The sequence below is a fragment of the Malaclemys terrapin genome, chromosome 1 (assembly GCF_027887155.1).
Source record: "Malaclemys terrapin pileata isolate rMalTer1 chromosome 1, rMalTer1.hap1, whole genome shotgun sequence".
Taxonomy (NCBI): Eukaryota; Metazoa; Chordata; order Testudines; family Emydidae; genus Malaclemys; species Malaclemys terrapin.
Genome location: NC_071505.1, coordinates 65004247 through 65032070, shown reverse-complemented (window position 1 = coordinate 65032070; position 27824 = coordinate 65004247). Strand labels below are relative to the sequence as shown.

At 47.2% G+C, this 27824-nt stretch overlaps 1 protein-coding gene across 2 annotated transcripts in view; it reads left to right on the top strand.

Annotated features, from left to right (window-relative positions):
• Positions 1-401: 401 nt before the first annotated feature.
• CPM (carboxypeptidase M) overlaps positions 402-27824 on the top strand; it is a 63004-nt gene continuing 35581 nt past the window's right edge. Inside the window, exons 1-2 of one of the 2 annotated variants that reach the window (XM_054026139.1) lie at positions 402-570; positions 803-959. In XM_054026139.1, coding sequence (XP_053882114.1) covers positions 418-570; positions 803-959 — 310 coding nt within the window. In that variant the 5' untranslated portion in view covers positions 402-417. The remainder of the gene's footprint in view (positions 571-802; positions 960-27824) is intronic. The other variant, XM_054026146.1, reaches the window with a different exon arrangement.

Genomic DNA, 27824 nt, shown 5'->3' with positions numbered 1-27824 from the left:
CATCCACCTTCTGCAGCTGGAGAAACTGAGGCAGCAGCCACCCCGGACTGCCCCTCTACCTCGTGCGTCTCTCACCATCCCCCTTCCCGCCCCACCCCATGTGACTGGCGAGTAGCTTTTCCTTTTGAGAAGAGGGATTTGGTGTGGATCACTGGCGTGAAAAGGCTCAGCCATGGGCTTGTCAGAACGTTGCACTCAGCGGGATGTCTCCAGCCCCTGAGCCTCCCATTACCCTGCTCAGCATTTCAGCCTGGTGGCCACGGCAGGGACTCTTTCTGCTGAAGGCTCAGCTGCCCCCTCCGACCAACCTTTCCTAGAGCAGCTGAGACCGTCCACACCGCCCGGCCGTCTCCCGCAGAGCCTCGAGCCTCAGGAGAGGGGGAGACAGACCCGAACCCTTCTCACCCCCGCCCTCCCATGGGCGGGCCTCGGGGACCTGACTGGACGGCTCCTGCGTCAGTCAGCGGGCAGGGCACGGCCCCTGGGGGGATTACACCGCCTGCGCCCGGACTGCAGCGCTTGTCCCGGGAGGTGCGGGCGCTGCCGTTGCTCCGAGCCAGAGCCATGCGGGTAGGAGCGCGCTCCGGGATGCTGCTGCCGGGAACGGGGGGGACAACACCGGCTCTGCACCCCTTCCCCGGCTTTGCCTGGCCCCGACGGGCTAACGGGCACCGGCCGGCTTCAGCCCGGCGTCTAGAGCGAGGGGCGGTGGGACAAGGAGGCGCTGAGCCCCTGGAGCCCGCGGGCCGCGGCGAGCGGGGCTCCGTCCCCCGAGTCACACGGCGTCTCTGTTTGCTTCCAGGAGGCGGGCAGCCTGTGCCTGGCGCTCCTGCTCCCGGTGGTGGCCGGGTTGGAGTTCAGCTATCACCACAGCGAGCAGCTGGAGACCTTCCTGAAGGAGGTGCACCAGCAGCACCCCTCCATCACCGCCCTGCGCAGCATCGGGCGGTCCGTGGCAGGTAGGCTGCTGCGGGGCCAGCTCCAGGGCAGTTTGAGAGCTGGGGGGGGCCGGGGTCTGTCTGTTATAAAGCATTTGAAGAGCAGCCAAAATAAAAAGTCAGACAGTGCAAAGATGTTTATCCGTATGTTAATTCATTAACCTATGACGAATGGCTAGTGGGGAAACCCACGTCTGATCTAACTGCACCTCCTTGACTTATGACTTCTAGCCAAACACTAAATAATTCTCAACTCAGTATTTTGTGCCCGGGAGCAGATGCTTTGATATTTGACATACTCAGGTAGTTGATTGCAGTACAAGTAAAGGGCTTGGCGACTACTCTATTTTTGTAGTGCCTAGCATCTGTCTACTTAAATCTGCCCCTTCAGCGAATTGTGTGTGTGTGTGTGTGTGTGTGTGTGTGTTTAAATTTAAATTGTTACTACAGCTTGAGAGACGCAAAATTCCTCAATGCAGCATTTAGTACAGTGTATATTAAACCACGATGTAACTTCTCCTTTGAAATATTGCTCTGAAGTTAGACAGTTCCTGGGCTACAACTTCAAAAATAGAGCTGATTCCAATACACCTCTACCTGGATATAACGCTGTTCTGGGGAGCCAAAAAATCTTACCGTGTTATAGGTGAAATATGTCAAACTTGCTTTGATCCGCCGGAGTGCGCAGCCTCCCCCCCACCCCCAGCACTGCTTTACCTGAATTCGTGTTATATTGGGTCGTGTTATATCGGGGTAGAGGTGTATTTTTAAAATGGGTGTAAGATGTCCAACTTACTAAAAGTCCAAGCCAGTCAGAGCTACAACAATGATATTGTAATGTGTATTTTCTAATTTATGGATAACTTAGTCTCTAAGGTGCCACAAGTACTCCTGTTCTTTTTGCGGATACAGACTAACACGGTTGCTACTCTGAAACCTTTAAAAGATATATATTCTTCCTGGATTCACTCACTAGTCCAACAAATACAAGACTGACTGTAAAAAATATTTAGGTGCTGAAATCAAGACTATTGTGTCCCTCATTTAACACCGACTCTCAAACTCCTTGGGAAAATATAGCCAGTTACAGCTTGAGGCTTCTGCCTTTATGTAGATAGATTAGCTTGATTTATCTTTTAGATTTCAGCACTGTCTAAGATACACATAGCTGTGCCTGGGTTTTTTTATTTAAAGAAATTTAAAATCTCAGTTTAATAAGGACATTAGTGCGCACCTACACTTATGCATGTCTTGTCAAGTGTTCTGAAAAGAAATTTATGTACAGTACTTATCATTTGATCAAGGAACAATGAAATTATTCTAAGAAATACGGTATAAAGTTAGAGATGAGGAATTACATTCTTGAGAAACATCTGTTCACATAATCCTGATTAATCTGTTTTTGCTTAAGCAAGAGCAATTGTAGCAATGATCAAATCTATGATTGTGTTCTAGATAAAGCTGCATCATTATAGGCAGATTAGCATGAAGAATTATAGTAGCTAGAGTTGCTCTTTCATGTATGGTTAAAAATAAAGGTAAATGTGTGACTTCATATTTTCTGACTGCAACAGTACTTGTCTGGAAGAGAATTTGATTTTTAAAGTCCAGTCTCTTCTGTTTTGGCTAGATATCAATCATCATTGGTATTAACTGTGAAAGCAGCTGCCAGACCACTCACTCACTCTTGATTTAAGGAAATAACTGATCAGCAAGTAATGTTAATGCACTTTTAATATTTGTATCTTGAGGGATCTTAACTGTTAAATATAGAGCCAAATCCTGCCTTCATTGCCATCCCGGGATCGCACAGGCTTCTGTGTGGCGAAACTAAAGTTGAACTTGGACCCTCTCACAAGACTAAACTTTTCTAACTTAAGTGTTTAAAATATGGCCCCTAAATAAATATTTAGGCACCTGAAAAATCAGATCCCTTCATTTAGAAGAACTGAGCACGCACAACTCCCATTGACTTAAAACCCTAAACTGGAAATGCACTTATCCTTTATCAGTGAGCAAAGATTACCAAGGATTTTGGCATCCCTTTTCCCTGCTCTGCTTAAGCACATGGGAGAGGTGGGAGCCAAAAGTGTTGTCTCAGGAGCGACCCCTGCTCTGCCTGCTAAACTTCCATCTTGCAAAGTGAAAAGAGAAGCACTTTGCTCCCTGCCCTTCCTAAGCACTTTAAGCAGAGCAGTGAAAGGAGTAGATAGGCACTGAACAATGTATCAATACCACATAGAGCAGCGTGGGGCAGACAAATGAAGATGATAGGGAACCCGGCAGGAGAAGACAGCAGTATTGCATTTTTCATCCACCACAAGTATTTGGAGGAGTGGGGGGAAGTGGTATCTCAGGTCTTGGCTACACTTGCGAGTTGCAGGGCTGTAAAGCTGCCCCCAGTGCTGTAACTCACTCCCCGTCCACACTGGCAGGGTATTTGCAGCACTGTATCTCCTTGGTTGCAGCGCTGCATGTACTCCACCTCTCCGAGAGGAATAGCGAGTGCAGTGCTGCCGCTGCAGCACCAGTGTGGCCACCCAATGCACTGTGAATGGCCTCCAGAATTATTCGACAGTATCCCACAATGCCTGTTCTAGCCACTCGGGTCATGAGTTCAAACTCTACTGCCCTGGCCTCAGGTAACCAACCATGTGACCGACCCTTTACATTCCCTGGGAATTTTAAAAATCCCCTTCCTGTTTGCTCAGCCCAGCGTGGCGTGGAGTGCTATCAGCGAATCTTTCCAGGTGCCCATGCCTCCACGCGCCAAGCGAGCCCCAGCATGGAGCAATGGCGAGTTGCTGGACGTCATCAGTGTTTGGGGGGAGGAAGCTGTCCAGTCCCAGCTGCGCTCCAGCCGTAGGAATTACGATACTTTCGGGAAGGTATCAAAGGATATGATGGAAAGGGGCCATGACCGGGACGCCCTGCAGTGCAGGATTAAAGTCAAGGAGCTGCCGAGTGCCTACCGCAAAGCCCGCAACGCAAACGGCCGCTCGGGTGCTCCCCCCGCGACCTGCAGATTCTACAAGGAGCTGGATGCGATACTTGGGATTAACCCCATCTCCACTCCGAGCACCACCATGGACACTTCAGAGCCGGTGGGGGGGGGGGGGGGGGGAGGAGGAAAACGGGAGTGATGGTGGTGGGCCGGATGGAGACACCCTGGAATCCCTGGAGCCATGCAGTCAGGAGCTCTTCTCGAGCCAGGAGGATGGTAACCAGTCGCAGCGGCCGGTACTTGGTGGAGCACAAACAGAAGAGCAGGTTCCCGGTAAGCTTTTTTTTTTTTTTTTTTTTCCGGGAAGGAATTTTTTCGGTGCAGGCTCTTTGGGAGAGGAGGGTTAAGCGTGCATTGATGTGGTTTATCACATCGTGGTAATCAGCCTCGGTAATCTCTTCGAATGTCTCATCCAGAACATGTGCAATGCGCTTGCGCAGGTTTATCGGGAGAGCCACCGTGGTCCTTGTCCCAGCCAGGCTAACGTGTCCACGCCACTGTGCCGCGAGGGGCGGGGGGACCATTGCTGCACACAGTCAAGCTGCTTATGGGCCAGGGCAGAAGCCGCATTGCAGTAGAAGACCCTCCCTTGCTTCCCAGGTCACCCTCAGCAGTGAGATATCGTCCAGGACAAACTCCTGTGGAAAATGTTGGGACAGTGTTCAGTGTAGGTGCCCCCTGAAGCTGTTGGCTCTCCCCCAGGCACAGAAACCCAGAGGACAGTGCAGCTCTGAAACAATCAGTCCCCATTACTCACCATTTTGAGGCTCCCGTGGGATATGTGTGCTCTGTTTCGGATGGGAAAATTATGCTATTGCGTAGACCCTGTGTGTTTTCTACTCCTTAAGTGCGGGGGGGAATCATTACTCTGTCAGGTATAAACAATGCTGCCTCTGTTAAATGTTACGTTTTGCCTATACAGCTGCATCAACCTTGAGACCTCAGCCGTCCCTCTTATCGCCTGCTCAGAGACTGCAAAGACTCAGGAAGAGACCGCGAAAAAGCAAAGAAAACATGCTGCAAGAAGTGATGCGGTAATCTATTAAAGAGAACGAGAAGGCACAGGACTGGAGGGAGAGAGAAAGCAGGATCCGCCAGGAAAACGCAGCGCACCGGCAGCAAAGCACCGCGCACCGGCAGCAAAGCACTGATAGGCTCATCAGCATCCTGGAGTGTCAAGCAGATGCTATCCAGGAGCTGGTAGCCATGCAGAAAGAGAAGCCGTACCGAAAACGCAAACGCCACCCCCCCTACAGCCCTTGTCCCAAAAATTTCCGTTGTGCCCCACTGTCACCTCCAACCCACTTTCCCCAACTTCCATGTTCTTCATGCCACCCGCTGCCTCCAACACCAGCATCTTCAGCACCCAACCCTGAAGACCACGACCCTTACCCTCTGCACTCAACCCCCCTCACCATGCAGTATAGCTGCCCTGAAGTGCAGCACTCACTGCACAGCACACCAGACAGGACATACACGAATCTGTGATTGTACTGTTCCCCACTCCACCCCCTTTTTTCTTTTCAATAAATGGATTCTTTGGCTTTGAAAACATTCTTTATTATTGCATAAAGTAAAAGACTCCTTAGCCTGGGAAATAAACAGGCACTGCAAGTCTGCTTGTCTGCTAAGCAGACACTGATTCCTAAAGATTGGAACTATTGCACTTCACTCCCGTGCAGGTAACCAGATATCACTGCTGGTTTTCAGCCTCAGATTGCTCCCTCAAGGCATCCCTAATCCTTGCAGCCCCGCGCTGGGTCCCTGTAATAGCCCTGCTCTCTGGCTGTGCAAATTCAGCCTCCACGTGTTCAACCTCAGAGGTCCATGCCTGAGTGAAGCTTTCACCCCTTCCCTTCACAAATATTATGGAGGGCACAGCACGCGGATATAACCGCGGGGATGCTGTTTTCGGCCAAGTCCAGCTTCCCATACAGAGATCGCCAGCGGGCCTTTAAACGGCCAAAGGCACACTCCACAGTCATTCGGCACCGGCTCAGCCTGTAGTTGAACTGTTCCTTGCTGCTGTCAAGGCTCCCTGTGTAGGGTTTCATGAGCCACGGCATTAACGGGTAAGCGGGATCTCCAAGGATCACAATGGGCATTTCAACTTCCCCTACTGTGATCTTCCGCTCGGGGAAAAAAGTCCCGGCCTGCATCTTCCTGAACAGCCAGGTGTTCCGAAAGATGCGTGCATCATGCACCTTTCCAGGCCAGCCTGTGTTAATGTCAATGAAACACCCACAGTGATCCACAAGCGCCTGGAGAACCATAGAGAAATACCCCTTCTGATTAACGTACTCGGATCCTTGGTGGGGTGGTGCCAGAATAGGAATGTGCGTCCCATCTATCGCCCCTCCACAGTTAGGGAACCCCATTTGTGCAAAGCCATCCACTGTTTCCTGCGCGTTACCCAGAGTCACGGTTCTTCTGAGTAGGATGCGATTAACGGCCTTGCAAACTTGCATCAACACGATTCCAACGGTCAACTTTCCCACTCCAAACTGATTTGCGACCGACCGGTAGCTGTCTGGAGTTGCCAGCTTCCAGATTGCAATAGCCACCCGCTTCTCCACTGGCAGGGCAGCTCTCAATCTCATGTCCTTGCGCCGCAGGGTGGGGGCAAGCTCCTCACACAGTCCCATGAAAGTGGCTTTTCTCATCCGAAAGTTCTGCAGCCACTGCTCATCATCCCAGACTTCCATGACGATGTGATCCCACCACTCGGTGCTTGTTTCCCGAACCCAAAAGCGGCGTTCCACGGTGCTAAGCATGTCCGTGAATGCCACAAGCAATTTCGTGTCGTACGCGTTACGCGTCTCGATAGCATCGTCGGAATCCTCACCCTCACTCTCACTGTCACTTTGGATCTTAAGGAATAGTTCGATAGCCAAACGTAACGTGCTGGCAAGACTCGTCAGCATACGCCTCAGCAGTTCAGACTCCATTTCCCGCAGACAGATCGCGCTGCACAGAAACCGTTGAAAGATGGCGCCAAAGGTGGACGGAAACAAAGGGATTTCTGGGATGCGAAACGATGCATCATGGGGCATTAGGACAGGACCCAGAATCCTCCGCACCCACGCCCCCTTCCCACGACCCACGGCGCCAGAATGGGAAAAGGTGCTCTGTGGGATAGCTGCCCATAATGCACCGCTCCCAATAGCGCTGCAATTGCTGCAAATGTGGCCATGATAGTGCGCTTGGCAGCTGTCAGTGTGGACCGACTGCAGCACTCTCCCTACTCAGCTGCACGAAGTCAGGTTTAACTCACAGCGCTGTACATCTGCAAGTGTAGCCAAGGCCTGAGGTTTGGGTGGAGCAACAAGGTCCTTTAATTCTCAGCAGCCAGCAGAGGATCTCATCCCACTTCCAGTAACAACAGTTAGAGACCTTCCCACATGACCACTAGCAGAGATAACTGGCTTCCAGAATGCGACAGCAGCAGCCGTGTGTTGCATCACAGCAGGGCTGAGGGATGGGGTGCTGGGGCTCCTGCTGACCAGGAGTGAGCGGACCGGGAGTGAAGCCAGTGCTACCTGACCAGGCCATGGTGGGGACGCTGGCGTAGCCCGAGGGGCCCGAGCTGCTGGACAGGAAGCGGTGTGGTGAGTGAGTGCTGGACAGCCCCAATTCTGGCCTGCCGCCCAGGCCCAGCCACTGGCTGCCGTCCCTGAGCACACTGCGCCCCTCAGGCTGCCTGAGCTGGACACCGTGGGCCAGGTGCTGCTGGTGAGCAGAGCCCTGCGCGGTTGTAGCCACATCCAATACACTATCTGCAAAAATGGTCTGCGGATATGAAATGGATATCCATGGATTTGCAGGACTCTACTAATAGTTCTATCTAATCTTGTAGTTACAATGGCGTATAAGACCTTATACCAATCTAGTAAAAAATAGGAAAACAAGTTGAGGTAATGGGAGGAGGAGGAAAAGGGAATATTTTTCATGCTGTTTTTCAGATCCTGGGCTAGATAAATTTAACATCTTTTGAAGGTGCACAGACCGCATCAGTCGCTGTTAATTCTACCCTCTTCTGTGCAAAATCTACCCTGGTTTACACTTCCTTCAGTGCAGTTTAAGTCAGTAGGTTTGCATGAGGTTTAAGTTAGGGGAGAATTTGGTCTTTATGATATGATTTTTAGATCCACATGTGGCATTTTGCATTATTTTAGACATGATGTTTGAACATGTAACTTTATCTTTATTATTATTATTATTCTATTTTGTGCTCAATGCTGAGCTTCTGAAAATCAGGCCTTAAGATTTACACAGACATCTTTCTGACTGTAAAGTGACAGCTTCCTAATTTTAATTGCTCTGTGGGCCAAATTCTTTCTGCACTTACAGTACCATTAATAATGGGAACTGGTATAACTCAGGGGAGAATTTAACCCATTATCTTTGGTGTCTGTTTACTTTGAATAAAACAAATTCTTCTGCCACGCTTAGCTCACTTTTCCAAAGTTATGTAGTGCTAGGTTCTATTCTGCCTCCTGGAACAACAAATGTTATCAGCTAAATTCTGATTGCAGAATTTTTTTACTGGCGATGAGAAAGAACAGAGTTTGTTATTTTAAATCCCAGGCTGATTTTGCAGTGCTTGCAGTTGGAAAAATTCTGTCTGACAAATTATATGGCACTCATCAATAATAAATGCATAACTTCATCATTTCATTTTTAGGATAATATTTTCTACTAACTGCAACTTATTTATTGAATAGTTAATTTATTTCTAGAAACCCAGCACTTACTGTTGCACTGAATTAATGTTCTTATATGATCCTTAGATAAGAACATAGAACATAAGAAAGGCCATACTGGGTCAGACCAAAGGTCCATCTAGCCCAGTATCCTGTCTTCTGACAGTGGCCAATGCCAGGTGCCCCAGAGGAAATGAACAGAACAGGTAATCATCAAGTGATCCATCCCCTGTTGCCCATTCCCAGCTTCTGGCAAACAGAGGCTAGGGACACCATCCCTGCCCATCCTGGCTAATAGCCATTGATGGACCTATCCTCCCTGAATTTATTTAGTTCTTTTTTGAACCCTGTTATAGTCTTGGCCTCCACAACATCCTCTGGCAAGGAGTTCCACAGGTTGACTGTGTGTTGTGTGAAAAAATACTTCCTTTTGTTTGTTTTAAACCTGCTGCCTATTAATTTCATTTGGTGGCCCATAGTTCTTGTGTTATGATAAGGAGTAAATAACACTTCCTTATTTACTTTCTCCACACTAGTCATGATTTTATAGACCTCTATCATATCCCCCCTTAGTTGTCTCTTTTCCAAGCTGAAAAGTCCCAGTCTTATTAATCTCTTCTCATATGGCAGCCATTCCATGCCCCTAATCATTTTTGTTGCCCTTTTCTGAACTTTTTCCAAGTCCAATATATCTTTTTTGAGATGGGGCGACCACATCTGCACAGAGTATTCAAGTTGTGGGCATACCATCTATCCCTCTTAATAATGCCCAACATTCTGTTTGCTTTTTTGACTGCCGCTGCACATTGAGTGGATGTTTTCAGAGAACTATCCACAATGACTCCAAGATCTCTTTCTTGAGTGGTAACAAAGAATTTAGTGTATAGGTGGGATGACTGAAGAGAGAGAAGCCAAAGTTATAGCTATTATCCTAAGATTATGTACTGCAGCTTTGATTGGGATTATGAAGGATATTTAACTGTAATTGAGGCACCATTCTTAAACAGAATATTGATCAGCCCAAGAAGGCCTCACTGTGTAATGAGTTCCACATGATGGAAGGGTCCATCCTCACTGAGCTCATCGCATGATTGGGGTCATAATGACTAAACAAGCAATGTATCTTTGTAGGGACTGATTAGTAAGGTTACACATTGCAGTTCTTTAAAACAGAGATATGTGTAAAGCAGTAATACTGCATTTCACGTGCATAATGTGGCCAAAGTAGATACTGTATCTTAAACTTGCAAAATGTACTTCTAAGCATATGTACAAAAAACCCTCCACACTAAAGAGAGAATCAAAAAGTTGTCCCAATATCAAGGACTCTACCAAATTAAAGAAATCAGTGAAATTCCCATTCCCTCCCTGTGCAAGCAGAGCAGACTCATTGCATGTCCTGAAAGTCAACACCAGCTCTTTTGCAGTGTTGTTGTAGCTGTGTGGGTCCCGGGTATGAGAGAGACAAGGTTGGAGAAGTAATATTTTATTGGACCAACTTCTGTTGGTTGAAGGTAAAAGCTTTCGAGCTAACAGAACTCTTCTTCAGCTTGTACCTCCCACCAACAGAAGTTGGTCCAATAAAAGATACTTCCTCATTTACCCCATCTCTAACAGCAGCGCTGACAGACCAATGGGAAGAATGAATTCTGGGCTGAGAATGCCCTGTTCCCAGTCCCTAGACATTTAAATCTGAGGGTTGGGCATCTCAGCTGATATGCTGTCAACATGAAACAAGGAGAGGTGGGATCTAAAGAAGATGTACATAGCGGAAACACCAACATTAATTGCATCTGGACATGAACTGGAAGCCAGCAGAGACTATAGTACACAAGTGTCATGCAAGAAACACTTATAAAGGAGCAGGCAGTCATATTCTGTACAGGCTGCAACTTCAGAGTAGTCCTCAGGTGTAGCTCTCCAAGCAGAGTGCATTGCATTAATCCAGTCTGAAAGTGACACAGGCATGGATAACTGTGGCAAGACATCAGAGAAGAAAGGTCATAATCTCTTAATCAAGAGCATGTATGTTTGTGTCTGGCCACAGTTGTTTCTTATGAGCCAACAAAGTTACCAGTGATCTAGTAGGAACCCTAGATAGCTCACCTTACTAACAATGCAGACAAACACCCTATGTTGCATAAGCAGATACCCAGAACAGGTGACATATTGATGGTCTAAGACCCAAGTAGTCCCATTTTCTCCCCCCAGTGGCTTTACATACATCCAGTAGAGATTTGACAGGACAGAACTTACCATCCCATATGCAGGCTGTGTGTCTCTGTGTTGTCAAACAGAAAAGTACCACCCCATCTAACCTTGTCAGTATCAGCAAACACGTCAACAAAACACGTCAACCTCTTGATCAATGGTATCAAAGGTAGCCAATAGATTCAAAGAAATTGGCATGGGTACTTGATGCCTATCCATCACCAAAAGGAGAAAATCAACCAATGAGACTTAGGTTGTCTTTATGCCATAGCCAGGTCTAATTCTAGATTTAAAGTGTTGTAGAAGATTTCAGGAATGCAGGTGTTTGTGGAACTGATTTACCTCAGCCTTATCAATGACCTTCTAGAAAAAAACAGGTTAGAATAGGATGGTGACTGGAGAGATGACCCATGTCAAGATTTCACTTCTTATGCAATTGCTTGTTTGAGATACTGGTACCATTCCTTCCCTGAGAGAGTGTTGACTGTCTCCACCAATAATAGACCTACAGTTTCTTTGCTTAATTTTTAAGCCAGCCATGAAGGGGATACAAGTTGACAGACATTGCATGATGGGAAGCTTATTTTCTCCTGAAGTTCATATAAGACAGGAATATTGAGAAACATCTAGTATTTATTGTTTGGCATATGTAGTTTGGCAGGGACTGTTTTTTCCTATTTGTTTGAAAAACACCTAAATACATTGTAGGTTGCAATATAAAGTGGTCAGAAACAAAACACTGTTTCATTGTGGTGCTCCTAATGTGTATTGTATCCACCTGTTGTTTCTTGATTTACATTTAGGCTTTGTCTACACTGGCAAGTGAAAGACAAACTTTTGTTATTCAGAGGTGTTTTAAAAACAAAAACACACACGCACTCCCGAAAGACAAAAGTTTTGCTGACGACAAGCACCAGTGTGAACAGCGCTTTGTCCTGCCGACAAAGCTAATGCCACTCATTGGGGGTGGAAGTTTTTTGTTGGTATCAGAGCTTTCTCCTGCCAACAAATAACGGCTGCACTGTGTGCCACTGTGTAGTGGCACAGCTGTGTCGCTAAAAGCTGCGTAGTATAGACATAGCCTAAGTCCCTCACCCTAAGAGTTTAGTCTTTTTGTTATGCATTTGTCCACTGTCTAGCACAGGCCTGCACAACATGCGGCCCGCGTGGGCTCATTGTGCGGCCCGCGGGGGTTGAGTAGATGGGCTCACTGTGCGGCCCGCGGGCGGAGGGGGGGGTGAGTAGACAAGTGGCGGGTGAGGGAGGGGGACTGAGTAAGTGAGCGAGCGGGAAGTGGCAGGGAATCAGTAGGCGAGCCGGGAGGGTGGCGGGCTGAGGAGGCGAGTGGGCGGGCAGTGGCGGGGAGTGAGTAGGCGAGCCGGGGCAAGCGGGCTGAGGAGGCTAGTGGTGAGTCGGTGGCTGACCTGTTCTACTGATCTGGTCTTGCTCCCATCCCCTCTCCCAGGGCCGGCTCCAGGCACCAGCAAAACAAGCAGGTGCTTGGGGTGGCACATTTCTAGGGGCGGCATTCTGGCGCCGGCCATCAAAGGTGCCGACTCCGGGGCATGGGAAAAAAGTGCCCCCACCACCCCAGCTCGCCTCCGCCTGCTCCCCTGAGCGCACCGCCACCACTGTTTCACACAGCAAGGCTGGGAGGGAGGAGAAGCCAAGTGGCGGGGCGCTCGGGGGAGGCGGCGGAGGTGAGCTGGAGTGGGGAGTGGTTCCTCTACCCCCCCGTTACTTCCTGCACCCCCCCCCACCTTAGCTCATCTCCGCTCCGCCTGCTCCCCTGAATGCACCGCCGCTCCGCTTCTCCCCCCTCCCTCCCAGGCTTGCCATGTGCAAAACCGCTATTTCGCGCAGCAAGGCTGGGAGGGTGGAGAAGCCGAGCAGCGGGCGCTCGGGGGAGGCGGTGGTGGTGGAGCGGAGGTGAGCTGGAGTGGGGAGCGGTTCCTCTAACCCCCCCATTACTTCCTGCACCCCCCCACCCTAGCTCACCTCTGCTCCGCCTGCTCCCCTGAACGCGCTGCTGCTCCGCTTTTCCGCCCTCCCTCGCCTGAGAGGGACGGGGGAGAAGCGGAGCGGCGGCATACCCGGGGGAGCAGGTGGAGTGGAGGTGAGCTAGAGCGGGATGTCACGGGGGCCCATAGGAATCAATGGGGGGGAGAAATGCGGCACGCTAGGAGAGGAGGCGGTGCTGGGGATTTGGGGAAGGGGTTCAGAAGGGGTGGAGTTGGAGTGGGGCTGTGGGCACGAAAAAGAAAGGGGAGGCGGCCAAAATTTTTTTTGCTTGGGACGGCAAAAATCCTAGAGCTGGCTCTGCCCTCTCCAAGCATTTGCAGCTGTCCAGAGGTGCCTGCCTTCCACGCCTTCCTCATTCACACCTCATTCATTCAACAGGGCAATCGATTACAAAGTGGGGGGGGAAGATCTTATTTTACTTCTAGCAAAAAGACATTTTTCTTTTACCTTAATTATACTACCTTAGGGGCCGCTATAACATATTGACGTTCAATACTGCTGTTTCGGTGGGGCGGCGCTGGGGAAGAGGGTTTGTTTCCGCGGGGCAGATGGCACGCGGGGCGGGGTTCGGCGGCGCTGGGCGGGTTGTTTCTGTGGGGCAGGTGGTGCTGGGGGGGGTGTTGTGTTTCGGGGGGGCTGGGTGGCGCTGGGGGGTGGGTTTGGCAGCGCTTGGGGGGTTTCGGCCCTCAGTTGTTTTCTTTGGAGTAATATGGCCCTCGCCGCTTTACGAGTTGTGCAGGCCTGGTCTAGCACAATGGGCTCCTGTTCCATGACTGGGCTCCTAGGCACAACTGCATTATACACCGCAGTATTATTGGGTAGTGGCGAATCAGAGTCATTGCCGCTTTATTCACCTCCATAAATAAATATAACAAAAAAGATAATTTTTTAATTAAAACCAAATCTGTAGTTGGATCCCATGTTACTTTCTACCTCCTGCAAAGCGGAGTGTGCCTATAGCTCTCCAGTGCCAGGCAGCTCTAATTGCCTCATTGAGTAGAGAGTTTGTAAAGAGAGAAATCACCCACACTTCAAAAACAGAGTGGCCCAGACACTGCCCTTAGTTTATAGACTTGTATAACCACCACTCAGTAGAGCAAAGGCCATGTCAATCTGTTTCAGCTGTGTAACATTTTGACTTTAATAGAGGTACTCTGAATTTATGCCAGAGTAACAAGATTTGGAAGACTTTCAAAGTGTAACTGAGGCCCAATGTTGAGGGGAAAATATTCCAGTTTGTTCAGTAGTTTCTAATAAGTAACACAAACGTATTTCTTTCCTGGTAACATACCATAATGGCATAACCCTATATCTTTCCTTAGTATTGTTACTTTGCCATCACTCTAAAAATGTTGCAGACTTGTGGATCTTACAAGGTCTTGATAATAGGTAAATAATCTTTGTATGAATATAGTTAAGATGAGCAAAATTGCAATACCCCTGAGAGAAGAAGTTAAGTCAACCGAAGCCCCAGTATAGACACTAATAGGTCAGTGGAAGAATTCTTCCATCAACTTAGCTACTGCTTTTCGGGGGGAGAGATGGAGGGTATCTATGACAACAGAAAAAATCCCTTTGGTCTCTGTAGCAAGTGTCTACACTACAGTGCAGTGGCATAGCTGCAGCATTGGATCTGTATCTGTACTGCTGTAGCGGTTGCAGTGTAGTCATACCCCCCTCCCCTTAGTTTTAATAGCTTTTATCTTCTCTTTAACTTTGGTGATCAAACCATATCCATTCATAGTACTTTACATCCATTGATGTTCTCCAAATCTTCATCCAGCTGAATATTTTGAGACAATTTATTCAATTAACAAGACGTTCAGAATGTACTTCTGAACATCCTGTTAATTGAATCCAGTTCAGAAACAATCCAATACAGAAACCTATCGTGAGTCTCTGAACATTTTCTTCAGTAGAGAAAATGGTGGTGTTATCAGAATACCCCACTATTCCCCCTCAGTTGCACTAAGGAAGTGCAATTATCTTTTAATAGTGCTTTGCCTTTCTATAGCACCATCCATCTATGAATTTCAAATGCTTTACAAACATTAATTAAACCTTATAACACCACTGAGAGACAGGTTTTATTATCCCTGCACTACAGATGAGGAAGTTCCAGTTCACACAGAAAAATCTATGGCAGACCTTGTAATAGAACCCAGGGACCGAGTTCAGCCATGGCGTAAGCAAGCGCAAACCCTGCTGGAGTCAATGGGAGTTGTGCCAGAATATGCCAAGAATGAATTTAGCTCTAGATCTCCTGACTCCTTCCAATTCCTCTGCTTTAGCCGCAGTGCTAAATGGCTTTGTTTTAGGCATTTTGGAATCCGCATCTAGGTGGGACAAGCCATTTAGCAAATGAGTTCAAACTTAGAATTTATTTGAATCTAATGAATAAGTGTTCAAAAAGGGGGAAAAAACAGGACACAAAGTCTAGTTATTTGTATTACAGTACCACCTAGGAGTCCTAATCTGAAAGTACATCTGCACAGCAGCTGGGAGATGTAATTCTCAGCTTGAATGGATGAACGGGCGTTACTTCTGCTCAAGCTAGCACATAAAAATAGCTGCATGGCCGTGGTGGCTTAGGCTAGTGGTTTGAGTACAATCCTGCCCAACCTCCTGATTATATATTTGGATGGCTAGCCCAAGCCACTGCCCGTGCCACAGTGGCCACACTGCTGTTTTTAGGCACAGGCTAGCATGTGTATGTCTACCCAAGATGTGTATGTCTACCTCGCAGCTGCTGTGTAGATGTACCCATAGAACGAGACCTTAGTGTGCTAGGCACTGTACAAACACAGAACCAAAAAAACATGTTTCTCTATAGCATCCATTATTAAAAGTAGCTAAATGCTGTGCCTGGTGAAAGCTCCTCATCACACAGCCATCTCAACTATTACCCGTATGTGTGTGCCCCATAAAAGCAGTTCTTTAACTTTAAGACTGATCAGTTTGTTAGTGAATTTATGGCTTAGGGGTTTTTTTGTTTTTGTTTTTTTGTTTTTAAGAAAAAAATCCACAGGGAACAATGCCTACTGAGAAAATGATGCGAATATTTTCCCCTTGATACGTGGTGTGAGTTACATTCCTGTATATTAGAAGCTTACCTTCTGTTGTTTCATTTGACTGCTTAATACAGACATGGCTTTTCTCTCCTGTCACTGGTCCTTGATAGCACATTTCCCCAAAAATTTATATTGAGCTGGTATTTCACAGAACTAGTTAGACATGACACAAGATGCATGTATTACATAGTTATTCAGGTTTTCAGTGTTCGTTCTAAATGGAACATTTTACACATCAATGGGCTCTGAATCAGGCCCTCATAAAAGTGGGGCATTCTAAAAATTGTTATGATGTTTTAGTTGAACTTTTGCCCACTCTCCCCAAGGATAGTGGCTGTCCTGGTACTTCCCCTTTTTCCTACCTCTTTCCCACTAGCTTTATCTCCCCTCCCAGCTAGCATTGCTCTGGTCTTTGTCAGTGCCCCTGGCATACAAGTGCATGTCAACAAGATTCCAGATAATGCATAAATGTTAATTTTAAAACCAAATGGATAGGTGAGTTTGACATATTAACAGCCTTATGAAATCTTGTCATGATGTATTCAGTGTGTGGCGGGAGGGGAAAGGAGTTAAAAACAGAGGAAAAAGACCTTTAAGACTTGCCTAGACTAGATTAAAAGGTGGGTTGGTTTTTGTTTTATTTTAATATTTATTAGCTCTTTAAAACCATTGGCTCTAGGCTGGAATTCACCTCTACAAGCCATGTTAAAACAAAACTTATCCTGTCTACAGCAGACTTTTAAGACATGTTAGTTAAAACATTTTAGTGAATACATTTTAAAATACACCTTTTAGACCAATATTGAAATGTACTGAGGGATTTCATTAGACTGATTCTTACATATGAAACCGGTAGTTTTGTAGGGCCTATACATATCTCCTATACCTATTTGTAGGAAGAAAAAATACAGCAATTTACCTCTGGTAATCATTTAGTGACTGTGATAACTTGACTCAGACACTTGAGGACTGCTAAGGATAACAGATTGTGAGAAATACAGGGTGTTACCTGGCTGTAATTGTTTCATGATGTTTTATAGACTGTTTTATAGGCCTTTGTAGCCTATCAGTATGACTGCAATTTTTATGTGCATGATTTATAAAGGTTACATTTTGTTGTTTTGTGTCCCCTGTGATCATGGTGAGTAAAGCTCGTTAGGAAATTCCTCCCCTCTTCACCCCAAACGTAAAACAGTTTTGTTTTCATTTTGTAATTGGGGGGGAGGAGTGTAGAAAGCTTTAAAAAAAATTGATTTGGGGGGTTTTGACAAATGGACTTTTTTCCACAAAATGTGGTGGTGTTTTTTCCCCCCAAAAATCCATTTTCAATTTAAAATGTTGATGGAAGATTTTCATACAGTTCCAGTTGTGAATCTAAACTGGATAATGACTTTATCGAGAATGTTACAATGGGAAGCATGTCCTCTTAAAATGGTACTTACAAAAGGAGACTGTAATTGTTCCCTTCTAAATATGGAAGTGCAGCTTGCGTATCTTTATCCAAACAAAATCAGCCTCTATGGGCCACCCTTTTGTATTGAAGATGAGGGTGAATTCAGGCCACATAGTACTCCCTAATCTGCATTTGTCCCACAGACTGCACTTTGACCATCTGTTATAGTAACATAGAAAAGCAATATCGTTCACTCAAGCATAAGGGAGAGAAAAAAACTAATATTGCAAAAACAAACCATGCCCTTCTATTTGTGTCGAACCAACATCTATTATAGAAATATTTAGGTTATCAGTTTTTAAATGACCAAAACTGAACCAGTTCAAGCTCTTTTTTTTTTTTTTTTAAATCATCCAGATCATGAAAATGGAGTCATTCAAAACTAGCATATGGAAAAATCCCATTATCCCTTTTTGAGATAGAAACAAGCCTGGAGTGGATCTCCTGACTACATCCATGTACAGGCATGTCCGGCTGCCCCTCCTGTCTGCTGTGCTTGGGAGCAGCCAGGGATTTTAAACTTACAAAAGCCTTTTTTCCCCCATAAGCAAGGTCCTTACAGCTTTTTATGTCTTCTTTACTGATCAGAACAGAATGAGCAGGCAAAGCAAGTGGATAGTACAATTCTCACCTGTGAACCAAAACACAACTGGTGAAATTAACAACCCCAAAAGTCTTGTGAAACTCAAAAACAATACATTTTATTTTAGCATGCATTTTTATTTGTGCCCATATCCTTAACTGATGCTAGAAAGTAAATATGTAATGTCTGTAAAAGAACTGGGGTTTAACAACATGGAACAAACACGGCAGGGCAATTTTTTTTTCTCTTATAAAGTGCCACTTCCTGGAGTGCTATAATGGAGTTCCTAGTGACTCAAATAAAAGTCTGTCATGGAACAATATTTCTTCTTCTTACAGCTAGCAAGTACACTGATAATTCAGTGGGGGTAGAATGAGATAGTCCATTTGTGGGTCACTCCTCACTGGGGGCACATTAGGTCTGTGCTCCATGATCTGCTCTGCCTTTAAACTAATTTCCATGGGAAATTTATGGTGTTGATTTTTCTTATAAAGCCCTGCAAAAGTTATGTTCTGGTTATCTCAGACTGGCTCTCTCCCTGTGCAATACCACAGCATGTGAGATCAGCTGAGACACCAAAGATAAAACAAAAACATACACTCTGGTTTAATCATGAAGTAATTTTCTGTGAAGGGTCCTCCACTGTGAAATTAGCTTCAGCCATCACACTGCCAGAGCCTAGATTTGTTGACCTTCAGGTCACACTACAAGGTCCATCTGGTTTTTGTTGTTGTTTTTTCATACCTGGATGGAGATGGGATGAAAGCAATATGTGGTGACTTTTTTTAAAGCTGTTTGTATGACAGTGATCTTATTTGTGTATTATGTTTTTATAAAGCATGTACATGCACCCATTTAGACACATAAAGTATGTGAGCAGAAACTAAATTGGAACCTGTACCTACACATTGTTTTGTTTCAGAGCCTCCTGTTTGTCTTCATTTCTCTTGCCTTTAAGAGGAGAGCAGTGTTTTTATAGTTACTGATCAGGGCGATGAGGTGCCTGCTCCAAATGGCTAGAACAGCTGCTTTCTCTCACCCGGTCAAGCAATGGGGGGAAGAAAACAACTGCATTTTCTAGACCACTGCCAGAAGCCTCTGTCCATCTCTGGACTGCTCACAAAGCCACAAGGGTTTTCTCTCTGTGGAACGCTAAAAGTGAAGCCGTTGCTCCAGGTGGATTCCCTTGTTAATCCCCAGCTCTGTGTTTAGGCCACTGAGGTCTATATTCATGTGTGTCTCTCTTTCAGTGAGCATGAATTGAATCTATTTTATTATATTACATCACATACAGTTACAATTTTTACTATTCTCCTGGGAGCTCCAGGGCCAGATCCAGCTTTTTTGCCGCCCCAAGCGGCAAAAAAAAAAAAAGATGAGCGGCAGCTCAATCGCGCCGCTTCTTCGGTGGCAGTTCGACAGCAGGTCCTCCCTCTCTTCCTCTTCGGCGGCAATTTGGCTGCAGCTCAAGGAGGAAGAGAGGGAGTGAGGGACCCACCGCCGAATTCCCGCCAAAGACCCGGACGTGCCGCCCTGATACCGGACGGAATGCCACCCCTTTGAATTGGTCACCCCAAGCACCAGCTTCCTACGCTGGTGCCTGGAGCCGGCCCTGGGGAGCTCACATACTGCCTGTCTCAATACAAATGGTCCTGAGATGGCTATTCTTGGTAACACAAGTCAGAATTTGACAAGTCACTGGAGAGTAGAGGCCTAGATTTTTTTCGAAAGGCTAGTTTCCTTTTTGTGGGTGGAAATAGAGTGATTAGCTGTACAAATGCTGACTGTGATGGATTAGTATGTCTGCATGTACCTATATCATCTTCAAACTCCATGTTGTTTTGTGAGGGATAATTTGATTGTAAACCTGTTCTGTGCCTTCACCTGGGCTTTGTAGCCACCTGAAACACACAGGTAGTGTCAGGAGAAATATTGGACCTAGCAGAGGGCTAACAGTGGAGAGTGGATGACCCTTGGACAAAAGCCATGATCCACAAAAGTACTTAGGGGCCTAAATGCCAGTTTTAGGCTTCACTGCGATGCTCAAAACTCCCCCCAATCCCTGCAGAGGCCTAGCTTACTTGTTGCCTAAATTTTCAGGGTAAAATTTCTCTCAGCACCTAAGTTTCTGATTCTGGGCTTGCACATTGTTGCTATCTCTAGGCATCTGGATGCCTGTCTCCTACCTAAGCCCCAGAGTGAGCTACCAATTAACGGGAGATAGCCGGTGTTCATCTGCCTATCTCACCTGTGACACCTGATCATTAGGTGTGCTCGGAGGCTGCCTAGTGGATTATAGTCCATTCAAAATCTGGCCAGAGGAAGAGGAGGTGGCTGTGCTGCCAACCTTATAACTTTTTAGTCCAGTGGCTGGAGCACTCACCTGGGATGTGGGAGACCAAGTTAAATTTCCCCCCGGCCAGAAGGGGAGAAGGGATTTGAACATGGATCTCTCATCTCTTTTCTTCTCTTCAGGCAGGGGGGAAATTGAACCTGGGTCTTCCACCTCCCAGTTGAGTGCTCTCGCCACTGGGCTACAAGTTATAAGGTGGGTACCACTTCCTTCTCCCTCAGCTGTTTTGTGTTGAATGAGACAGGGGCCTAACTCATTCCTGCAAGAAACTGCTTAGGTGAGTCAACTGACTCAGGCTTTCACTCTGGGGCTAAAAATAGCAGGGTAGACAAGTGGGACTGGGCTCTGAAATCCAGAGAGTCTGAGCCCAAATATCTGCACTGCTATTTTTAGCCCCATAGTGCAAGCCTGAGTCAGTTGACCTGGGCTCTGAGACTCTCTGCAGCAGGTCTTTGTTTGCAGTGGAGACATACCCTTAGGCACCTCTCTTTGTGAGAGTGCCTATCTCTCCCCATTCGTTGTGTAAGGCGCCTAGGCACCTAACCTCAGGTATTGTGGATCACAGTGATGTTCCTGTTACTTTCTAAGCGTCTAAAAGTTAGGCGTAGTGATGCTCAGTGTTGCAAGACCTAAGTCCCTTTGTGGATCCGGGCAGGGATGCTATTTCAAATTTGGGGGAGGCAACTTTAACCGTGATTCCAGGGGCTACTTAGGCACCTGAAAACTAGTTTTTTTGAAGATGGGGGGGTGGGGCACAAACAAAAATTATAATGCAAAGGGGGAGTTCAGCTCAAAAAGTTTGAAAACCACTCAGGGTGCAGGCAGGGGGGTAGCTCAGGCTGCAGGGAGGGACTGTGTCCGGGGAGGGGTGTAGCTCAATGTCCAGGCAGGGGGTAGCTAGGGGCTGTGTGCTGGGACTCAGGAGGGGCGTAGGTCAGGATGCAGGGAGGGGCTGTGTCTGAGGGGGTGCTGCTGCTGGGGGACCAACCATGCACTCAGTCTCTCGGTGACACAGTGGGGGCAGCTCTGAGGTAGGGTTGCCAACTTTCTGATTGCAGAAAACTGAACACCCTTGCCCCACCCCTGGTCACTCTATCCCCCCTCCCTCGCTCACTTGCTCATCTTCACTGGGCTGGGGCAGGGAGTTGGGGTGAGGGTGCTGGGGTGGGGCTGAGGATGAGGAGTTTGGGGTGTAGGAGGGAGTTCAGGATTGAGGGTGTGGGGGGTGAGGACTCCAGTTGGGGATGCAGACTCTGGGGTGGGGCCAGGGATGAGGGGCTTGGAGTTCAGGAGGGGGCTCAGGGCTGGGGCTGAGGGGTTTGGAGTGTGAGAGGGGGTGCAGGTTCTGGGAAGGAGTTTGGGTGCAGAAGGGGGCTCAGTGCTGAGGCAGAGGGTGGGGGTGCAGGCTCTGGCTGGTCAGTGCTTACGAGCTCCCGGAAGTGGCCATCATGTACAGCTCCTAGGCTGAGGGGCCAGAGGGATCTGTGCATTGCCCATGCTTACAGGCACTGCCCCCGGAGCTCCCATTGGCCCAGCTCCCATTGGCACTCAGACCTGCATCTAGGAGCTGGACATGCCAGCTGCTTCCGGGGAGCTGTGCAGAGCCAGGGCAGGCAGGGACCCTGCCTTAGCCCTGCTGCGCCACTGACCAGACTTTTAGCGACCCAGTCAGCACTGCTGACGGGAGCTGCCAGGGTCCCTTTTTGACTGGGTGTTCCAGCTGAAAACCGGATGCGTGGCAACCCTCTGGGGGCTGGGGCAAGGGGCATGCTCTGCCCACCCAGGGACACAATGGGCGGTGGGAGGGGGACACCCTGACATCAGCCCCTGCCCAACTCTGCACAGGGCTCTCAGTCCCAAGTGGCACTCCATGGTGGGGGTGGGGCAGGGGTTGGGCAGCAGATGCAGATGGGAGCAGAGCATGGCTGCATCTTCCCTCCTGCTGCAAACTTCACCCGTATACAGTAGAAAATTTTGGGAGGGGGAGTTCCCCACTTTCCCTGCCACCCCCCAAACCTCCCTAAATGGCACCCTTGATCTGGGCAGAAGATCTGGCCATTGCCAAAGGAAACCAGCTCTTCCAAGTGGGCTGGTAACAAAGCAACAGATCACCTGATGGGGGAACTGAGACTGACCAGGCATATCACTTGGCAGAGGGGATTAGAAACTATAAAAGGACAAGGTCTCTCAATGACTAGAACAAGAAGACAGGATTGAACAGTAGGAATGGGTATGGTAGGGCAGAACCTTGCAGTCTCTGTACAGACACTGACCAAATCCCAAAGGACTGTTGGAGTGGTGAGGAAACTGAGGCAGGGATTTGTGTGCAGGTTTTGTTGTCTTTCCATGTATAGTTCCTTGGCTTTTCTATGAGTAAAGTGTGATTGGTTTAGAATTCTTTTTGCAAAATCTCTGGGTTCTTGCTTCAACTACGCATCCCTGAAGAAGTGTTAAACTATAAAGCAGAATACCCAGGGGGGTCAAGCTCTGGAAAGGGTGTTCTTGTTCTTGAGTGACTGGGGTGTCTTTGGAGGCTTAGGGCAGTTGAACTGTGGGGTGCCATCAGGGCCGGCTTTAGTAGGTGCAGGGCCCCACGCCGGGACGCAAATTGTCTCGCGCCCCACCCCGCCCCAACTCCGCCCCAGCCCTGCCCGACTCCGCCTTCTCCCTGCCCCATTGGATCCCTCCCCAAATCCCTGCCCCCAGCCCCGCCCCCTCATGCCCCATTGGATCCCGCCCCAAATCCCCGCCCTGGCCCCGCGTCTTCCCCAAGCACACCGCATTCCTCCTCCTCACCCCTCCCTCCCAGGCTTGTGCTGATCAGGGGAGAAGCAGGACGCGGCTTAGTCCTGGACGTTGCGGGGCCCTATTCCAGGGAATCGGCCGAATCGGCTTAAAGCCGGCCCTGGGTGCCATTCCCTGGAAATAGTATCAGACAGAGCACGTGCTTGAGAGGCCACAGGCTGTGGCTGAAGCCTTCTGAGGTCTAGGGGGATTGTGGAAGCACATAGATCCAGTGTTTGGATACAGCCAGAGCAGCCTGGTGAATATCCATCAGGGAGAGCTCAACCAGGTCTGTGATGGACACTAACATTTGTACCAGAAGTTATTTTTAAGAGAAAATCGCCTTCCTGAAAAGGGAGATCAGGTTGCAGTCCCTCTAGAACAGTGGCTCTCAACCTTTCCAGCCTTTCAGGAGTCTGATTTGTCTTGCATACCCCAAGTTTCACCTCACTTAAAAACTTTGCTTGCAAATCAGACACAAAAGTACTAGTGTGTCACAACACACTACTACCAAAAAATTGCTGACTTTCTCATTTTTACCATATCATTATAAAACAATTGGAATATAAATATTGTACTTACATCTCAGTGTATAGTGTATAGAGCCATATAAACAAGTCATTGTCTGTATGAAATTTTAGTTTGTACTGATTTCGCTAGTACTTTTTATGTAGCTTGTTGTAAAACTAGGCAAATATCCAGTTGAGTTGATGTACCCCCTGGAAGACCACTATGTATGCCCAGAGGTATGCATACCCCGGTTGAGAACGACTGCTCTAGAAATCTAGACTATACTGTCATTCACTAATCCTTTCATCAATCCTCCACACCAGCCCACTGGGCCTTGAAGTATTCATTCATGACTGTTAGTTTGTCTATGGGTGTCTAGAGAGATGGATCTACTTGAATAAAGGTAATCCTAGGGTAACACACCTAGGAACTTCAAGCATGGCTAATGGATTCTCTCACATGTGCTTTCATCTAGTCACAGGGATACTCCTGGTACAAGCTCAGACCACAGTGGATTGTATATTCATAAAGAATTGACTGGGTGTGGTAGTATTTTGCCAGTTGTGTTTTCCAATCCTGGCAGCACAAAACTAGGTTAAAGTACAAAGCTCACTTTGATACACACTAACTTCAGACTGATATCTCAAAGCCAAAGGGAAACAAAGGACACTAGAATGTGTCTCTGAGTGTGACAAAGAGCTGTGTTATACCATTTGTTATAGGCAGCCATAGTGCTTAGAATTTAGTTACTGTAGAAATTGTTAAAGACAAGTTGTCTTTGCTAAAAAACTGTCATGAATACTCCTTAAAGGATATGAGATCTTGTTTCCCATTTCAATGACAGAATCTAAGAGCAGCTGTTCAGATTAAAATGTTGTTGTTTCTGGTTCATTTAGTTATTTAGGACTATGTTCGTATGGATCAGACTTTTTAAATTCCAATTTAAAAACATCTCTTGTCATTTTCACAAAATTCTGCTAAATAAGGCTAAACAGTGACTGAATTCAGAACACCAACATACTTGCGATGATATCTTGAACGTAGTGCTTCCTGTTTTAACAAAACAGGTTGTTCTAGATATTGTTGCGTGCCAACAGCATGGTTGTGTACAGGAAATAAAGAGTCTCTTTCCCAGAGAGCTTTAACTATTCATTAGGGCACTGAAATTGTCTGACATGGATCTGTGATGGTTGAGGCATCTGTAGTTTCAGTTCATTTAACTCCAAGGATTCCAGGACATGCAGTGCGGTGCAGATGCATGCCTGTGTTACCCATGAAGTAACATTAAACTTCATGTTAATCTATTTGTTAATTCTCATTATGAAGTGCTATGCTCAAACTCATTCTAATTCTGTTGCCCTGGCCAGTGTAGATCACACCAAAAACTCATTTGTTCTTAATGTAATGAGTCTTCGCTTGGCAGCAATTGATCAGTAAATTTCAAACCTGTGTAAATTAAAAAAGTTAATATGGTGGTAACTCTTGCCCTTAGCAATTTTTCTGTACTAATCACAGAGCAATTTCACACTTCTCACAAAAAAGGGCAATAGATTATAACTCCTACTATGTATTGCTAGAAAAATCACATGTACGTTTAAGAGCTCTTCACTTGTAAAAAGTACGGTGTTGGTTTTTCTTAGCAACTTGCAATCCCAGAAACAGAACTAAGTAAACAGGCTGATTAAAGTAGAGATACAAGGCTTTTTGTTGTACATAACAAGATCCTGTTTATCCTTAACTTGCCTTTTCTATGTAACTATGGTGTTCTGTTCCCATCACCAACCAGTGCTTAGTGATGGAATTGATTATTACATGATAGTTGTGTTTTAAAACACACCTGAATCAAAAAAATCATATTGCAGAGATTGTACTACATGCAAGCAATTTTTACTGCTGTTATGCATTGAAGGACATACTTGGTACAGGTATAGTAACTGGCATTTGTGCCAGCATTCAAGTTGGCTATGTGGATATTTGAGGGAATACAGTGCTATTCCTTACTCTAAAGGAGCAGGATTACTCTGGGCCTGGGCACCTCATAATTAAACAGAGGATACAATATATAAAACTATTTAGAACTTTGACGTGCACCGTAGCCCTGAAGCACATGACTGCCTCTACTTGGAGTCCTAATGGACAGCCCTAAGATGTTACTCTGGTGGATGTGGAGCTGCTGTGTAATAATTTCATGAATGCTGTATGACTTAAACCCAATATAGGTATACAGTAACTAGTGGAGTTTCCCCGGTGAGTGTATTTGGTTTAATAGGGGGCTGTTGGAAAAACAAGCAGGAAGGCAACACAAGCTAGATAAGCAGGTCTCAACGCATACTTGGTGGAGATTACAAGACAATGGCTGAGCTATGGGGTAAAGATGCTACTTGCAGGTCCAGCCAAAGTTACACACGCTGTCTTGCCAAGAGTGGGACTGAGAGAATAAAGGGTTGCTAAATGGTTACAAAGAGACTCTGGAGAGTGGGGGGTGAGCTGTTCTTTCAGTGAACCGACTGACAAGAACAGAGATCCCCTGCAGGAGTGTCTGAAGCAGTTGTGGCTGCCAGGGGATGGTAAGCCTTAAGGAAGACATAAGTTTTAATATTTTAAGATCTTTTTCTCTGGAACGCTTTGGTTCTAAATAAATAGTACTGTGTTTTAAAAAGGCTGTCTGGTCAGCAGGGCCATCCTTAGCTATTCTGGGGCCCCTCGCAGCCCCCCTGCGGGGGGAGGGGAAGCAGGCCTCTGCAGGCGGGGGCTGGCTGACTTGGGGGACAGGAGAGAACCGCCCCCCCAGCACTCACCAGCGGCACCACTGGGGCTGGGTTGCTGCACTTCACGCCACTGGTGAGTGCAGGCCTGGCCCCGCTTCAGTCCTCGGGAGTGGGGGTGGGGCTGGGGTGGAGCAGGGGTGGGGGCCGTGGGACAGGGGTGGGAGCTGGAGCAGCATGCAGCTGCGCAGCGCACCAGGTAATTTGATGCCCCACATTTCCTGGTGCCCTACGCAGTTGCATACTTTGTGTATGGGTAGGGACGGCCCTGCTGGTCAGTGAAGGCCGCTGATCATTGTTCTCAAGGAGTAGAACTCCAGGTACCAACCATGACTCAGGCTTGTGACATAATCCTAATTAGCACCAGAGGACTGCAGCCTGAGACCCCATCTGAGAGTGAAGAATCAAATGATTCTACCTGGAGCGAGATGACTGCTGGAGGCCTGATACCTGAGAAGTGCTGCACTCAAGATCAGGAGGGGTCAGAGGTGCAGTTATCCTGTTAACTGTGGCAGTTATTACAAGCATTTGCAGCATACCAGTCACTGAGATGTTTGAGCCCTTTACATCATAAGATCTAAAACAAGTTGTCTGCACCTGGCAACCATAGATAGTGTCTATCTCAAAGCTATAGCACATATCCGTGAACTTCTATGTTTTGTACAAAGCATTTTATGGACTGCAAAGGTGATAGGACTTCCAACTAGTCTCGTTGTCTTTACCTTTCAACAACCTTTTTCTGCTCAGAGCAAGCAATTTTCACTCAAAAGTGTGTTGGTCTATTTTGAAATAACATAACCCTACTGAGATCTGGTTGTATCACCAATTCTGATGCATTAAATTGTTTGAAATTTCCTGTCAGATGAGTTGTTGCCGCACTCTGAATGTTGGCCTTGCTCCTGTGGTGCTACTTGTTTCATATTTAATTAGTACAGCAAAAACAGGAATAGCTGTAATATCTCCTTGCTGTAATGGAAGCCAGTAAGTACACTTCTAAAAACAATTGTGCAAAAGAATAACATACCAGTCAGAGCAAAATGGAGGATTGTTGCATGCCACTACTACAGGGGTCGGCAACCTGCGGCATGCGTGCCAAAGGTGGCACGCGAGCTGATTTTTAGTGGCACTAGGCTGCCAGTCGGGATCCCGGCCGCCGGCCCTGCTCAGCCCGCTGGCTACCTGGATGGACAGAACCCCAGGCCGGAAGTGGGCTGAGTGGGGCCGGCGGCCAGGACCTCGGCTGGCAAGGGCCGGCAGACGGAACCCCAGACTGGCAGTGGGCTGAGCATCTCAGCCCGCTGCCGGTCTGGGGTTCCATCCGCCGGCCCCTGTAAATGTAAAATGTATTACTGACATGCAAAACCTTAAATTACAGTAAATAAATGAAGACTTGGCACACCACTTCTCAAAGGTTGCCGACCCCTGCT